The sequence below is a fragment of the Pararge aegeria genome, chromosome 13 (assembly GCF_905163445.1).
Source record: "Pararge aegeria chromosome 13, ilParAegt1.1, whole genome shotgun sequence".
In the NCBI taxonomy this organism is placed as follows: Eukaryota; Metazoa; Arthropoda; class Insecta; order Lepidoptera; family Nymphalidae; genus Pararge; species Pararge aegeria.
The window spans coordinates 9,793,675-9,811,496 of NC_053192.1; the positions used below are offsets into that span (position 1 = coordinate 9,793,675).

A 17,822-nucleotide genomic window follows, 5' to 3' on the forward strand; every position below is an offset into this window, starting at 1 on the left:
CATGTGAAAGTAAAATCAAGTGACTCCTGTCACTTTATTAGGTACGCGTCGCGTAGCATAGGTACTATACACATGTCGGTTTTTTATCTTCAATAGGGTTGTCATAAGACAAACTTAGAATGTTTTGAATTAGTTATTAATTATTAGTTTGTATGGAAGAATAAATATGCTTTTTATAATTTTATATTGTTACAGGGTGATTCCTTATGAAATATACTTATCTAACCTTCAACAGTATTTCGTAATTCCTTTACACGTTGTATAAATGCGAAAGTGTGTTCGTTGCTGTAAAATCCTGTTAAAATCCTTCCAGCTTTAGTTTTAAGTAAACGAATGTAGTTTTACAATCAACTCACAAAAATAAAATAAAATATGCGGTCGCTTCATAGGTGCCTGATGCCTGTAATAGTCCAATAAGAATAACGAATTTTTGAATTTGAATTTGTTATTGAATGTTGGTTCACGCAGCAACGGAGCAAGTTGCTGCGTGTGATTGTCGTGATATTTTAATAACGATGCAGGAATGCGGTAGCTGCACGCGGTCAAAGTACCGCAGCTAGGAATAGGAGTATCGAGGAATAATTTTAGGTATAGGACAATGTGAAGAAGTGGTGCTATCCTTTTCCAGGTTATACAGAGTGATTATACATACAGCACTTATTTTAGATGTCTATCTCTGTCAATTTAGTTTAGATGAGACCAACAGAATTAAAGCTTGGGTTAACTTACCGACATATTCGCGGCGATCATAAAAAAATAACAACGGTTCCAGGACTTGTTAAAGAAAAAAAAACGAAACAATATGTGAAACCGTGTTCCGGTTTTGTTCGTTTATTCTTAAGTAGCCACTCACCCTCACGAGGTCACTTTTAAGGTTGCGTTACGTTCTGATATTACAATCAATACTACTGATGAATGCAACAAGTTATATGCCTATTTTTTGTTAGTCTTTTCGTTAAGTTAGTATTAGGTACCTCTAGACAACTCGCTGCGGCCACGGCTGTGCACGCCACTATAAATCGTAGGTATAGAAATAATTGAAATATGTACTTGGTAGGTAGGTCTACTAGTCTAGTCGACAAGTTGAAAATGGTACAAAATAGAGATACTGCTCTTAAAATTATGTGCGATGGCTCATTGGATCCGGAATGACGCCTAGAAAAATGTGCAAAAAGCGTGTATTGAGCACATAAAGAATTGAAAGAGCAAAAGGTATTAACAATTGACGTTTTTTGCCAATATTTCATGAACTATTATATATATTTAAGAAATTTCAAAAAAGATTCTGAAAGAGGAGGAAATTTCCAAAAAAATCTTGACTACATTTTACGGCATCGTTATTTGTTCGACTTTTTTGATATTATCATAAACCTTATATTGTGTTACATAATTTGAATGTCGAATAAGTGAGGACTATATTGAAAGAAATATTACTAGATCATTACCGATACAATACATTGTACCTATTTGTATAATAATTATTCTTGATCTTGACCTCCTGACTCTGTCTACAACATAATAAGTCGACTAGTTATCTATGTATTTACAGAAACATCTAAACTAACTAGATAATTTGAATGGCTGAATCGTAAATAAATTTCGTTTTAAGTAGCTGTTGCCTGCGTTTTGGCTTTAAATAACGATTTTTTTACAAATGCCGTGGGAACTGTTTGTTTTATTTGAATAAAAACTCCGTACTTTTAACTAACTCTGTGTCAAAAATCAAGTCGATTGGTTGCTTAGTTAGGCCGTTAAATAAACAAACAAACGCACTTTCGCATTTATAATATTTGAAAGGATGACAAACTTTTGGGTGCACCTATGCCTCATCTATCATAGGAGACTCTGAGACTGTAGGGAAGGATCTTGAGCTTAGCTTTTATGTATTAACACATAATATTAGTGACAATTTTCTTGGAGAGGCGGTTATTCAATGGTTAACTGCTGATCGCATGTTCGACTATGGATCGAGAGTTACTGGGTTTGAATCCCGGGTCGGGCCAATAAAATTGTTAGCTGTTTAGTTTTTCTGTCCTCCGTGCTTCGTAGAGCACCGGTTAATATCACTAACATCATATAATCGATAACGCCCGCAAACCGGCATTGGTGTATCTTAGCGTGTTGGCTCTATTTTCTCTCTCCTGTGGGAAAGCAAGCCTGTGTCCAGAAGTAGGCTGAGTATGAATCGAGGCCAACCCAGTAAAAAAAAATGCTTTCCGGGAGTGGAGGAGTTCAGTTGGTTTTAATTAAATATTATATTTATATTGAAAGTGTGATATAACTGACATGTCCACTTGGATAGCCAGAAATGTCACTATAAATTAGTATTATTGTGTCTACATATTATTAAACTATTTATATTTAATCCTAAAATTTTAATAAAAAATTATAAAAACCTTATTCGAAATTTTCGTTAACTTTGTAATTTTTTTTCCATTAATTAATAAATTTTATTGAATAGTATAAAAGCAGATAATCACTTATTTGGTCAAGAATAACATGTTATTCTCTGTCAATATTATTTATTAATAGATTCTTTCAAACTCATTTTGACGTATTCATCACCTTAACAAAACTAGTAACTTTTATGGAAGTCGTGTGTAGACCTACTGCGTTACAACACATTATCTGAAAGCGTAAGAGTCACGCACTGTTTTATTACTCTCGGGTCCATCGGCCCTATAGATGCACTTGAGAATTGTAGGACACATGTCTTTACTTAACGAATTCCAATGTGTGCTTGAAAACCCACTTGAATAAATTAGTTATGCTGTATGATGAATGTTTCGTCATTTCTATACGACGTGAGAAAAAGTTTGTTTGCTTTACAAGGTTTATTTACAGAGATATGTTCAATTCTGTTATTCTTTCTCTTTCAACGGGATTTTTTCATTTCTATCCATCATTAGTTTCATTTCGGTAATATAACTGAGATCGGACAACGTCCTCTACGCTACTACTGCCATATATTGCGATTACCAACCCGTCTGCCCAGCGTAGTGATTACCTATGGGTTAACTCTCACTTTCCGAGAGCATTTAATCCAGCATTGGATTGCTATAGGCTATAGATGATGATGATGATGATGGCGACCTGTGGCGAATTTGCAGTATGAATCGCTATTATAGTTAGCCGGCGGTAAATTAGCGATAGCCTTATGTGTTTAGGACTACTCTCGCGGGGAACGAGTTTGAACCCCGACTTGTTGAAGCACTTCTAACTTTAGTTAGCTTTAGTCGAACTTAAGTGGTTCAGCATAATCTATAATATCAACGTATTAAAGACAATTTAAGATATAAATAAAATCTATTAAACCACACGAAACCCTTTTTTTGTACCTAATATCCTGTTAGTGAAAATTACTAAGAACGTATTTATTTAAATTTCGTTTACACTTTAAAGAGAAACAGAAACGAATGAAGTTATATAATTTAACTCGTGATTCACGACAGTTATACCAGACTGACCATACCATAAGAGATGCACATTGCCGCTAGAGACGCACTTGAACAAATTAATCATGTCTTGTTACTTCTTTTCATCTTCTCTCTGTCGATCGCTGCACATAAACTAAGTAATTCCTATTATACATAAGAGGGTACCTATAGTCTATTATATTATTATTTTTCCAGTGCATTTTAAAGTAAAAAAACTTGTTCAATAATAGATTTTTTACATGAATTTATGTTTTGATTATTTTTTAAATATTACAGTTAAACTAATGAGAAGATTTTTTTCTTCGTAATTAAAAATAAAATGTAGAAGAGCTTCTTCATTGGACATATTTATATATATAGCTTCCCTAATTCGTTCTAACAGGCCGCTTAGGCTGCCAAGAACTTCCATTAATAAGGCTGGGCATTCAAGATAGTGTTGCGGCTGCCATGGCAATCTGCGATCAACTTATTTAATAAGACCGATTATTAAATTACTTGCAACCGCCTCTGCCTTCCATATCCGATGTCTGTATGTGTATTCTAAAAAAATGTTTTCTGTTTTTTTGCAGGCGTACTGGATGAGGTAAAAGCAGACTTCAAAATCGGCGATGACAAAGCTGGACTCCTACAGACAGTGTTTGTCATCGCCTACATGGTGTTTGCGCCGATCTTCGGATACCTGGGGGACAGATATTCGAGGCGGTTGATAATGGCATTTGGTGTGGCGCTGTGGAGTATAACCACCTTCGCTGGTTCTTACATTTATGTAAGTATTGTTTTTTTGTACTCGATTACGAAAGTGGCGATGAAAGTACCTATTATTAATTGTGATTTCACCAACTGCCGACGCCCTGACATCGGCGATAGCCTAGTGGTTAGGACTTCACTCTCGGGTTCAAACTCGTCCCGAGTTTGAACCCCGGCAGGCACCTTTAACTTTTCGGAGTTAGGTGGTTTTAAGCAATTTAATATCACTTGCTTCAATGCATGTCTGAGATTTCTACGTGGCTAAATGAATCGTGAATGTTTTCAAAGACGTGTGAAGTCTACCAATCCGCACATGGCGAGCGTGGTGAACTACGGCCCAAATCTTTCTCGTTCTCGTTTAATAATGTTGTTGATGACGAAAATTGTCCTCATCAGCCTATTAATGTCTCACAAGTGGGGCTTGCGTATTTAAATCTCATACTATAAATACATACCTATAATATAACATAATAAATTATGTATTATCGCAAGGTTTCCAAAATAGCCTGTTTCCAAAAAATGTAAACTATTTGATAGAGTGAATTAAAATGTTCGTATCTACCTTTCTGGCTCGCCATTGCTGCACGGATGATTTGCGTCTATAAATTACATAACCTAGCAATTATTGGAGCGGAAAATCCAGCTGCCGTGGTTTTCCTTCCGAGCGGTAAAACTATAGAAACTTATTCTTATTCACGAGACTATACAAGCACCAAAATCTATCATTGCATGAACCAAACATTTTCTTATTTTTACTTCGATAAAACTATGGAACTATATTTTATCAGATTTCATCAATAGCAAAAGTAATCTATAGGAAGTTTCCTTCATAGGTTTCCTTATAGGATTTTTTTTCCGACTGAAGCTGTGTTTATCTTTAATAAAAGTGATCCTAAAGAAGGCTCAGTTTCATGAGCTCAACTGAAGGTAGCAAACAAATGCACTCGGAGGTTGCAAAACAAGCCTTTACGCGGCTGCTCTAAAAGTGGGATGAAAACCAGCAATTCATTTTTAACATAAAAAAGTAGAAGATTTATGTTTTTTTATGTTGACGACGTATTTTGCAGTCTGGCATGCATAGGTATAAAGGGTAGTTCGATTTCGGTTACGTTGAAAATGGTTATTAAATAAAAAACTTATATTATAGGTACACTTGGTATTTTTTTTACGGGTATAGACGAAGATGTCATCGCGTTCTTATTTGTTAAATTAATTCTATGTTTAAATTTCCCCGAATAAGTTGAGCTGGTTACGCTTACACCGCATGTTTGTTGCATTTCATAGTTACAAATTAATTTATTAAATAAAAATATTCAGTATATTATGTGAATATAATACATATATGTATATGTTTATGCAGACATACGCCGGTTTCGCAGTATTTCGTGGCATGGTGGGCATCGGTGAAGCTTCGTACTCCACTATAGCGCCTACAATAATAAGTGATCTCTTCGTCGATAATGTCAGATCGAAAATGCTCGCATTCTTCTACTTCGCCATACCCGTCGGGAGGTAAGATTTTTAATGGCTCTTATAAAACTTTGAAATTTAACTTAGTTGCATGCTTACCTATCCAACTAACAAATTAAAAATCTAACAGTAAAAGTTTATTATCCTGTTTTTAATAATAAAAGCGACTAAATATGTCTACACTCAATACACCTCTTCTTTCTTTCTTTTAGGTTCTTAGGTCTTTCTTTCAACTTTTACTTCAATATATCAATAGCTTTCTATACCACACTTCAGTTATAAAGTAAATATGATTATATGTCTTCAATTTTCTCATGCGATGCGAATATGTGTTAAAAAGCTTTCTCTTTTATGCTTTATTAATTGTTATTCGAATCGGTGCAGTTTGCATCGCTTGCCCGTAATGTGTAACATGATCTCTAAATGTATGGATAAGGTAATTAACTATTCATCTGTGAAATTTTGTCGTGTTCGATTCGTTGCCTCTCGTGCTATACACTATAAATCATCACTTAATATTTTAACTAGCTGTTGCCCGCGACTTCGCCTGCGTTTGATTTTGTTTTTGATGTGGCATTCAATTTAGTTGTAGTTCTAAAATAATTTAAAGTATTCAGTATCGCTAAACCTTATATAAGGGGTTTGCTGTTGTCCGCTGAGGAGTTCTGTCCAACCACAGTCATCAGATCTACACAATGATTGGGCAAAATGAAACACATATTACAACCTCTGTAGTACAAAAATAATTATTTAAATCGGTTATAATTTGTCGGAGTTATGGTGTAAAATCGTCAAAACGTTTCACCCCCTCTCCTAAAGGAACCTTGCTTAATGTCGGGATAAAAAGTATCCTTGATACTATATTAAAGATATATTACTTCTAACACTTCCAAGAATTTGTGTACAAAGTTTCATGAGGATCGGTTAAGTAGTTTTTGCGTGAAAGCGTAAAAAACAAACTTACATTGACATTTATAATATTAGTAGGGATTAGTAGGGATTAATTGTTATTCGAATCGGTGCGGTTTGCATCGCTTGTCTGTAATATGTAACATGATCTCTAAATGTATGGATAAGGTAACTAACTATTCATCTGCGAAATTTTGTCGTGTTCGATTCCTTGCCTCTCGTGCTATACACTACAAATCATCACTTTATATTTTAATAAACAACTCGGTAAGAGAAAGGGAAGTAAATATTTATTACTGTGTAATTGACCGTGCAATATTTAAAAATGGTAGGAAGGTTAAATAGAAACTTTACTTCCAGAAAGGCGTAGGTTCGCTTTTTTTATTTATGCACACTTATTTATATGCTATTCTTGGGATTTGGATGAATTTCTCTTTCGGTTGGTTCAAATTTCGTCACGTTGCAAAATGGGCATAAAATAACTTAAACTCTTGTCTCTTGTTTAAGATGTCTCTCAAAAAGTTCAAAGTTTGATTCAACTTATGCTTATAGAAAAGTTCCATCATAGTATAAGGGATGACGTAAATGATAGGACAGCTTCGGTTTGAACCAGGTTGCTATTTTAAATGATTATGTAAGATTGTGCTAGAGAAAAGAACACCCGCCCAAGTTTGTTGTGGGCTTCTTTGCTAGTTTAGCAACCTCGTCGTACCTTCAGACGAATACGTCATTATCTTGCATGTACACATTTTTATGTAAAGTAGGTATTGTACCTACCTATTGTACCAATGCATCAAAAGAGTAATCTTTGTATTTATTTATGACTTAAAACTCGTGTAAGATGTGCGTTAGATATTCGAAAATTAAAATTATTCTCAAAATGTTAAAGCTATAGCATAGCTTTGTCTAATTTAGCATGATAATTTTGACAGTGGGGATGAGGTATTGTATAATCGTTAATGAACCTATTCGATTGTCGGTTATTCTTTTCTTAGAACTTGGGATCGATATTTTCATAGCAATGCTGTACATACAGTCATATTATAATTTACGATACAAACATTAAATATTCCATTTCTTTTTTGATAAAATTATTCCAATACACGCATTTTACATGCTACTCGACTTTCAATAATCATGTGTAATTATTTCTTATTTTAAAACTACATTATTTTGTTTTGTTTTTAATTGTTATATATATATAAATATATAATAGATTCAAATTACTTTAATATTTACAAAAAATTATAATATTATGAGATGAAAAAGGTTGATTGAATGTTCGATTTATTTTATTTCAAAACCGATTTCGATAAGTCTGTAGTTTGTTAGTTAATTTTAAGCTTCCAATTCACTTAGTGGGCGTTACGCATCAATGAAGTAGGTACGACATTATCTGCAACATATGTATAATTTAAAAATGAATCGCTGATTGTGTTGCTAAGCGCAACCGATTTCGCTAATTCTTTTATAAGAATATTCCTTGAAGAAGAGAAAAAATTATAGATTGCCTAAAAAATTCTATAAACAACAATTTTCTATACTTCCATACAAACGATTCTTAATAATACTGAAAAGTCAATTTCAACTTTAATACTACAACGTTTAAGTGTTATTGGAGAGGCTCCGGAAAGGAAAAAAGTTACGACGGGTATAAATTATTATACGGTTTGGAAATAAAACTGGACCCTGTAGGTGGCGTTGAAATTAGGTTCTAGATTTTTTTTAAATATTAAAACCGGTAGTAACCGATTTAGTGCAGGTAAAGTCGCGCAGGTCAGCTAGTTTTACATATTTTACCCCTTGCGTGCGTTTTGATAATAATATATGTTTTAAGCTAAAAGTGAATGCGGAAAAGAGGCGGATAATAAAGGGGAAAACCAGAGAATCGCACGATCGGCGTAACTTTATAAACCTACCACGTGTGCATATCAAATAATTATTAATAGTAATAGAATTATCCTATTCAGATGACATTTGAACAATTAACTTGGACCATAACCATGGTACAAAGAAAATCTACAGCTACTTTTATAGTATTTACCTATACCTATAGTATTTACTTATACCTATACTATAATGGTATTAAACTTCTTGTAGAATTTCATATTTTCAGAATAAAAATTTAACGTTTCTAAAGCTGATCTGGCAGTTTTGATCGGCCATCCGCACGGCATTTTTATTAAATCCGTACCGCAAAGTATTTAAATGTATACTGTATCTTTAGTCTAGTGATTAAAATGTTCAACTAGGAACATCTAGGAAATGTGCAGTGTCAACCCCCGTGCCTGGGAGGGCACGTTAAGCTGACGATCCTGGTTATTATAACTGATTTATGATAATACTCGTTACAGACCACCAAGCCCCATTTGAGCAGGGTGTCTACACTCTTTTCTTCTATGAGAGAGGAGGCCTTTGCCCAGCAGTAGGACTTTTATAGGCCGCGGATGATGATTATAACAGATCATTGCAGATCAAATATACATAAATATATGCTCGTTAATCATTGCCTACAATTTATTTATATTGCAAATTTTGTTGACATCCTACTTATTCACTCACAACTTTGTAGCTTGGATGATGCGTAGTAAATTTAAATAGGTGCGTAAAAATCTAAAGTCATGATATGACGTCTTGTTCAAATACTTAGGTATTCCGTATATTAAAGACTATCGGTTCCCCGTCTGCGTACAACTTCTGGTAATATTTTTCTCTGTAAACTTTCATTCTACGACCTACCGCATCGCATCTCCCGCCCGTTTTTTGTCTCCTCAGGGTCATAGCGTGGCGAATAATATAATGCTAATTAACGTATAACCTTCCATAAGAATAAGGCTCAAAATGACAAAAAAGACGAATGTCAGTTGCAGAGTTGCTTTGAAACGAAAAAACAAAGTTCAGTTTTATTTTTAATAATAAAAATTAAGTAGGTAAGTACTGGTTAGTAAAATAATTCAAAGCAAAACATTACTTACTCTTGTAATGCAATGAATGCTTCAAGCTTAGCTAAGAACCAACGGAAAAGGAAACTTGGCTATTTAGCTATAGTTTTAGCCGTTAAGTAACGTATTTTTTAATTTTGTAGAGAAGGTCTGTGGGAGGACGTGGCAGACTTCGTTCGGGCCCTTTAGTTGTATAATAAATTGTTTTTAAAAGCTACATTTACTGTGCTGGACGATGATATAAAAAATATAGTTTTTGCCGTCGCAGAACGCCCGACAGATGTGACCCATCGAAACTACATATTTCGTATATAGGTACATGAAAGGGTGGTTTATAAAGGAAATAAATATGGTATTAGCAAAAACAAAGTATTTAGAATTATTTTAAGAAAACAATATTCTTTATTAAAAAAAAATGAATTTAATTTGTTTTACACAACCAGTATAGTAAACAGTATAGCTTTTGTGACAGAGCTAGTCCGGGGAAGTCCTACCACCGTGCTTATTTCTGCCGCTAAGCAGCATTGTTCCAGTCTGAAGTCAGTGCTGTGTTACAGTCCGAAGAGTTTGGTTGCCGATGTAATTACAGTAACATGACGGTTAATTGATGGACACAGCTGTTGCTCTGTTTTAGGCGATAGTTTTCCACGTACCATTAAGTAGGCAGTCTTCTAGTTCCGTCATTTTATTATTTTAAATATGTTCTTTTATTGACATTAAAAAAAACTTCGTCTCCACGTCGACACCCGCCGCAATAAGGATGATTTATGCTAGACCATTGCGGGAGCGAGCCGTGCCTCATACGAGATTCGGACGAGACACAGATCCAAAGTTATCGTGCATGTCGAAGTCAATGAATCGCGAATGTCAAAGTCGTCAAATCTAATATAAGGCCCTGTATCTTAAATTAGATTGAACCGATTGAATACTACCCGTAGTAATTTTATATTATTTTAATTTCCAGCGGGTTCGGCTACATCGTAGGATCGGTGGTAGGCGGTGCTGCGGGCAACTGGCGATGGGGGTTGAGAGTGACGCCGATCTTGGGAGCCGTTGCGGTCGCACTCATTCTATGGGTGATGGAGAACCCAGAGAGGGGTCAGGCTGAGGAAAGTCGAATGAAACCAACATCTTATACGGAGGATTTGCGATCACTTGTAAAAAAGTAAGTTCTGTAGGATATTTAACTCAGTTCAGACGCTTTTATCAACTGCAATGTTTATTTAAAAAAATATAGTTATTGGGGTGAAAATGTTGGTTAAAGCATTATGCAAATTAAAAGTTCTTCAAAGCTTACAGAGATATCTAAATATAAAGAGGTTCCTTTTAGGACTCAGAAAAGCTTTTACTTACATTCAGTACTAACCCCAAGAAGTGACATCTTGGTCGGAAGATTGTTTGGAATTTGAGGTGGACGGATGGCATCAGGCGAGTCGCAGGTAGCTGCTGGACCCGAGCGGCACAAGACCTCGGTATTAACATTTTGACCGCGGCACAAGACTGTGGTACTAACGTGACCGTGTGCACCACAACTGGTGTGCACTTCGTACATGCTCAAAAGCACTGCCTTAAAAGTAAAATTGATATGTAACTCGTATAGGAGGACTTTTGACATTTTTTTGCAATCTTCCTACTGTATGCATACCCTGGTTAGAATCATCATCATATCAACTGATACACGTCCACTGCTGGACATAGGTCTCGTAGGGAGTTCCAACTTCCACGGTTTTGTGCCGCTTGAATCCAGCGGCTACCTGCGACGCGTCTAATGTCGTCCGTCCACCTCGCCGGAGGTCGACCAACGCTGCGTTTACCATTGTGGGGCTGCCATTCCAGCACCTTGGGACCCCAACGTCCATCCCTCCTCCACAATATGTGCCCCGCCCATTGCCACTTCAGCTTCGTGACTCGTTGAGCTATGTCGGTAACTCTGGTTCGGTTTTCTACGGATCTCCACATTTCTGATTTTATCACGTAAAGATACTCCGAGCATGCACACGTGGTCGGAACTCCCTTCAAAATACCTATGTCCAGCAGCGGACGTCAATCGGTTGATATGACGATGAGGATGATTAGGTCGCGGCCAGTTAATAACAATATTACTTGAGCATTATTTATAAGCTAAAGTAAAAGTTCGGAATAATTTCTTCCAGTCCATCGTTCATGCTGTCTACGTTGGCATTCACGTGCGTGGCTTTCGTCACCGGCGCGCTGGCGTGGTGGGGGCCGCAGTTCATTTTCCTCGGCCTCACCCTACAGCCCAAGGTCAACATCACGCAGGAGAGGTGAGCCTTCTTCATCTCCTCGGGGTACAGACTAAGCAGGGCTCCAAGTCCATTGTTGATCTCCTTGGCGTATACTCTATACTGGGCTTGAGTCCCAGTGGCACGTCCACCACTATCTACAACCTTTTAGTAATTACCACCATCTACGCTGGGTATTATGAAAATTAAGCTTAATTTCTGCTTCTGTCTCATATCTACACTGGACTCTTTTAAGGCCTTATTTGTGAACGCGGCATAACGTCGGAATAATAATAATGCCATGTTCAATTATGCCGTCGGAATAGTAAAGCAGTGTTTAATCACAATAGCGTGATTGTGATTAAATACTGCTTTACTATTCCGACGTTATGCCAAGTTTAATTTTAAGGTTCTTAGTGGTGGTTATTCCTTACGTGCATATAAGCACTGGTTTTATCGGAGAAGAAGGTTTATTTGAGAAAGATTTTCGATTTACAACCAATCTCAATATACAACCAATCTCAATATATTTATAAATTTGCCAGGCCAGCGTAATCCCTTATAATACTGAAAGTCGACCTGCGTATATTGAGTGGGCCGGTAATGGGTTGATGGCTCTAGGAGTCCGATATAGATGCTCTATAATAGCTATAGAGCATCTTAATATCGGAACAGGGCAGTACTAGTAGCAAAACCCTCTCACTGCGCGAATTCTTCTCAACGTTGACCGTCTTTCTTCTAAGTCTGTGACTAAGCTCCCTTTAAAGTAGGTACACCTACTTAAATATTATAATGTTTAAAAAATATGCATGTTTCTTAAGCGCGGTTTAATTACATTCCATTCAAGTGTTCGTCGCTGGTAAAGGTCAATAGGTGTTCTTATAATTAACTTTTTTTTATGTTTTTTACACTTACCATTTTAATATTTATGTACTGGTAAAAAAATACACGTTGTACATTACTTTCACAATTAATTGAAATACATTTAATATATTTCTTCATTGTAATTGGATTTATATAACAAATGTTTCCTACAGGGTACTATTTTAGAAGTTGTGGGTGAGATGTAAACTGATAGCATTAGTGATAGCAAATGTTGGTATCAGGAAAGTGACGTTGATTTCAATGAAAAGAAGAGAAAAACTGTATTTGTTTATTTGAAATATGGCATAAAAAGAACAGAAGAGTGGTCTTTGAAAAAAGTCAAAGTATACATTATTTATTTATTATTGTCTTATCAGGTGCGTTTAATGCACTCTGGTTTCTCAGCTGCTCATTCGCATGTTTGTTGTGAGTTTAATTAATTTTTCCTTAAAGTTTTGAGGTAGTATTCTCATTACTTTTCTTTTTTATCAATTAACTGAGAACCTTATTGCTATGGTTTTGGCAAACTAATAACAACCAACATATGTTTTTAAGTTAAATATCCAACATATAGAGAAACTACCATAATGTATTAATCTGTCATAACTTTTTTAACAAACCTAAAAAAAGAATGACAAGGTTCCGAAATTCTCTCTTTCTATTGTCTGGTTCTTACGCACTTCTTCCAAAATAACACCCGAAATGGTTCATTCGTAAAGGATGCTGTGAGTTCGTAAACAAAACACTTTCCAGTAGGTACTAACAAAATCTAAAATTTGCATCGGTATTTTTCCATTATCCTCCATTGTTATCGAAACTAGCTGTAAATTTAATACATTTTAATGCAAATATAAAATAAATAATTACTTTGTTATTTATATAAACTGTGGTATTAGTGTTCATAAAACATTATTCAATCTCATATGAATGGACTATAGAAATATATAAAGAAAAAGTGTTGAGCATAGATATTTAAGAATTTTCTATATTATAATATAATTTGTATACAAAGAACACTTGGAAAGGGGGTTTACTATCTATAAACAGAACTCCATGTAGTTAAATTATTATTATTTAAAGTACGTTTTCATGTGAAAGTAAACAAAAAAAATCTTATGACTTGACTTAACGTTACATGAGCATCTGAATGTGCCTGATGTATTATGACAGGTCTTTAATCTTATTTCTATTGTCATAGTAATCCGTGACACCATTTGACCTAAAATTTAAACAGCTGATGTTATGGTTGTCACCGCGTATTCTTCTATAGCAGCTTAGAATAGTTATTTTTCTTAAAGTATTATTTCCAAGAAAAAGTTTTGGAATAAAAGTAGTTTCCCATCAGCGTAGTCTCCCCTTTCCGATTGGACTTTTATTATATTTGAAACTGGGCTTCAATAAGCCGAAAGAACGTAAAATATGATTTTTTGATTATTAATGATGACAGGTTTGCCTATCTATAATCTCAACATAAAGTATGTATGGTCGGCGTTCGGCGTCGGATGTTGACCTTGAACAGTTATTTTTGAGTCTGTTTAGTAGTATAATATTTCAGTCTCAATTACATGATTGATATGTCACATGACGCATTATCGGGTATAGAGGATAGTACAGTTCCGTTTCGTCGACTGATCAACATCCGATCCGACTATTATGATAACTGACTTTGCTTTGATAGTACCTACTATGTCACAAATTCTGGGCATCAATTTCGAAACTATACTAAATTAACGGATCTGAAAATAATTTTATCCATTTCTGCGGGGAGCATTGTGTAAAGGTCAGCACTGCTCTTACTTTTATAACTGTCAAATTAGTTTAGTTTAGTTTTGCGTACAATGTAATTGACACAAAGGATACGTTTTTGAGAAGCGTTCAATAGGCATGATGACAAACAATCGCTAAAATATTGTATTTATCTAATGAGAGATACATGAATTATGACAAAACAATTTTTAGTTATATTCTAAATGAGCATAGTATTTATTTTGTATTTATATGTATTTGAAATGACGACGCGTCTTATATAAAAATTATAAAAACATAATTTTCTACCACTGTATTAAATTTGTTGTTTTTTGTGTATATCAAGTATTTTGTGATTTAAAACTATCAATTGCTCAGTTTTGTGTTATCAATTCCAAAATCAAATATCTTTAGCTATGGAACAAGGATTTAATAAGTCAGATAGCTCTTATTTCACGTCACGAGTGCGGCCATGACGAACGATTTCGCGGGAAATCTTTTTTTAAAGTATAATTTGCAATAAAAATTATATCAACAATACTTTCGAACATCATAGTGCAGCTTTTTAAAATGAATCATCATGCCTATAAAAAAAATATATAGCCGTTACATTCGATGACTATTGGGACACAGCGTGTCGTACAAGTTCGGTCTGGTGGGAATGGCTGCGGGCGCGCTGGGCGTGCCGTTGGGCTCGGCGCTCGCACAGCGGCTGCGCGTGCGCATGCCCGGCTGCGACCCCGTCATCTGCGCCATGGCGCTGCTGGCATCCGCGCCGCTCGTGTACCTCGCACTGGCCGCCGTGGAACACGCCGGCGGCCTGTCTTACTTCCTGGTGTTCCTCGGCATGCTCACCTGCAACCTCACCTGGTCCATCGTGGCTGACATCGTGCTGGTGAGACGCCCGGCGACGGTGTTCCAATGAGAAGCGCACCGACCACCCACCCTCATCGATACCACTCATGAAACAAACAAACCCTATTTATCTTATTTAAGCTGATCGTAAATTATACAAGCCTTTTTTTGTTGTACAGTTATCGCAAAATAAGTAGTTCAGTCTGAAGTTGCGATATGGCGGTATGTGAAGGTACAGAGAACGCTTCAGCCTACTGAGAGCCGTTTTTGTCCAATGCTCAGCCATACGCCCGGTGGTCACTTTAACTCCCTTTTTTTTTGCGATACTTAAAGTATATGCTGGTGACGTTATCCGCATTTTTATGGCGCGTTTCACCGCTTGTTGTAATTTGCGATCACCTTTAAACCTCATCTGGAATGACGCTTCATTGTTCTCGTACCCAGAATTACCTGTAACCAGCTTGAATCATACTAAATACATACCGCGGGCTGTCGGAGCATGCCAACTCATTCGATATATTACACTCTATGGTTGCGCCAACCCACCCGCTTAAGATTTGCATAGAAGCTATTAAGAAACGAGTAATTTTAAGTTATTTATTAATTAATTTAATTCTATAATCTAGCGATGGACAACCGTCATTCGTGTTATTTCAGTTACCGTTCATTTTTGTAATTCGTATTTATTTTAGGTATAATTTTGTTCAATACGGGATTACTGCTAAATAACTCTAGTGTTTTTTTGTGCAAATTATAATAGCTTGAACTTCTGAAACTTTTAACTATCTAATTAGTGTTAATGAAAGTTTTTGGAAAATATTTTTGCAACACAAAATTTCATACTGTCCTACTATTTTTATAAAGAAAACCGGTACAGACGCAATACAGGCGGCATTTATTTATTTATTAAAGGAACACCAACAACTTGTTCACAATACATAGTAAAGGAAAATTACAAATATATTGTTTCTAATCAGTGTAACTAGCCACTTAAAGGTATCATGTATAAGTCCCTATACAATGGCCTTTTATATAAATATTACGTGTACATGATCATTGCTGTCATATTTTTCTTTACTAGCTGTTGCCTCCGTTTATTACGATTTTTTACAAATTCTTTGGGTAAAAGTAGCCCATGTTAATCTCTGTACTTGCAACTAAATCTATGCAAACAATCAAGTTTATTGGTTGCCTAGTTAGGGCGTTAAGGAAGGATAAAAAGTCACTACAAACAGACTGACTTGACGTTTCAAAAGTGCTTATTAATTAGGCCTACTAGAAATAAAGGAAATTTGAATTTGAAACAAACGCACTAGCGCACTTATTTTATTAGTAAGGAAGTAAGGATTACGACTAGTTTCACCAATGTTTTCGAAACAGTTCGATTGCTAAAAAAAAACAGAAATCACGGTTGACGGTTGTCCACACGCCGCTACGTCGTCGCTCCACACGGTCGGGTGCTGACGGTAGTGTATTGCACGAAGGGTTTCGTTAATCTTCGGCGCGCTGACGATGGCGTCGGGCATCGTGGGCGTGCCGCTGGGCGCATGGCTGGGCGCCGCGCTGGTCAAGCGTTGGGGACGCGCCCACGCCGTCATCTGCGGCGTTGGGCTCCTCGTGTCCACGCCCGCCATGGCGCTAGCGATGCTGTTCACGGACATTTACCCCGTCGCGCCGTTCGCTCTCATGTTCTTTGGCGAGATAGCGCTCAATCTCAACTGGGCGATAGTTGCGGATATGTCGCTGGTAAGAATACGTTATACGACGCTGATTGTACGCGATGCTTTTTGGACTTTTCTTTGGCAGTGTGTTTTGTAAGAAAGTGTTGGAGTATTTGGGGATGGACTAAAAATAATAAACTTTTTCACTCGTATTTTTTCTATATTCGGGCAGTTTCCTCCTTCAAATACTTGTAATAAAGTGAATATGTTCAATGCTTCTTTGCAATGAAACTTTTATACGGGTCAGACACAGCTTACAATGGTAACAACAAAACATACAATGGTATAATATTTCAAGAAATTAGTTCCTGGTTATTTACACACTAAATAGTAATAAATCTATTTTTTAAATACATTAAATATTTCTATAATAATTATAACGAATTGTATAAAGCATATAATTACTTTTTATTTAATCTTTTTTTTTTTTTTTTTATTAACGATAGGCCAGCGTTTGACGACAATCATGCCCGTTAGAAAGCAATGATGAGGTCTAGGTTGGAGCACGCTTGCCTAGAAAAAGCCTATTCACTCTAGCCTTGAAGGTACTTAAATTATACGTGGCAGGAAACACAGTTACCGGGAGGGCGTTTCACATCTTAGCGGCACGTATCAGAAACGTGGATAAAAAACGTTTCGTGCGTGTTGATGGGATATCAACCACATAAGGATGCCACCGCTCTAGGTGTACTAGCAGTTCGATTTTAATAAAAGTTGTAGTGATGTCACAGCATGTAATATAGTAAAAAGCTGTCACACGTTAATCTCTAATAAAATCGAATGAAATAGATTTGACTAAATAAAAATTTGCATTGATGATACAACCTTACCCCTTTACACCGAAAGGTGGCGGTTATTCGAGACACAAGAAAAACCTCAAGGCTGATT

At 36.1% G+C, this 17,822-nt stretch overlaps 1 protein-coding gene across 4 annotated transcripts in view; it reads left to right on the forward strand.

Annotated features, from left to right (window-relative positions):
• LOC120628568 (protein spinster) overlaps positions 1–17,822 on the forward strand; it is a 50,029-nt gene that overhangs the window by 24,955 nt on the left and 7,252 nt on the right. For 3 of the 4 annotated variants that reach the window (XM_039897001.1, XM_039897002.1, XM_039896999.1), the window contains exons 2-6: positions 4,007–4,203; positions 5,545–5,696; positions 10,470–10,670; positions 11,659–11,790; positions 16,698–16,959. In XM_039897001.1, coding sequence (XP_039752935.1) covers positions 4,007–4,203; positions 5,545–5,696; positions 10,470–10,670; positions 11,659–11,790; positions 16,698–16,959 — 944 coding nt within the window. Of the gene's footprint in view, positions 1–4,006; positions 4,204–5,544; positions 5,697–10,469; positions 10,671–11,658; positions 11,791–14,991; positions 15,254–16,697; positions 16,960–17,822 lie in introns of all 4 variants that reach the window. The other variant, XM_039897000.1, reaches the window with a different exon arrangement.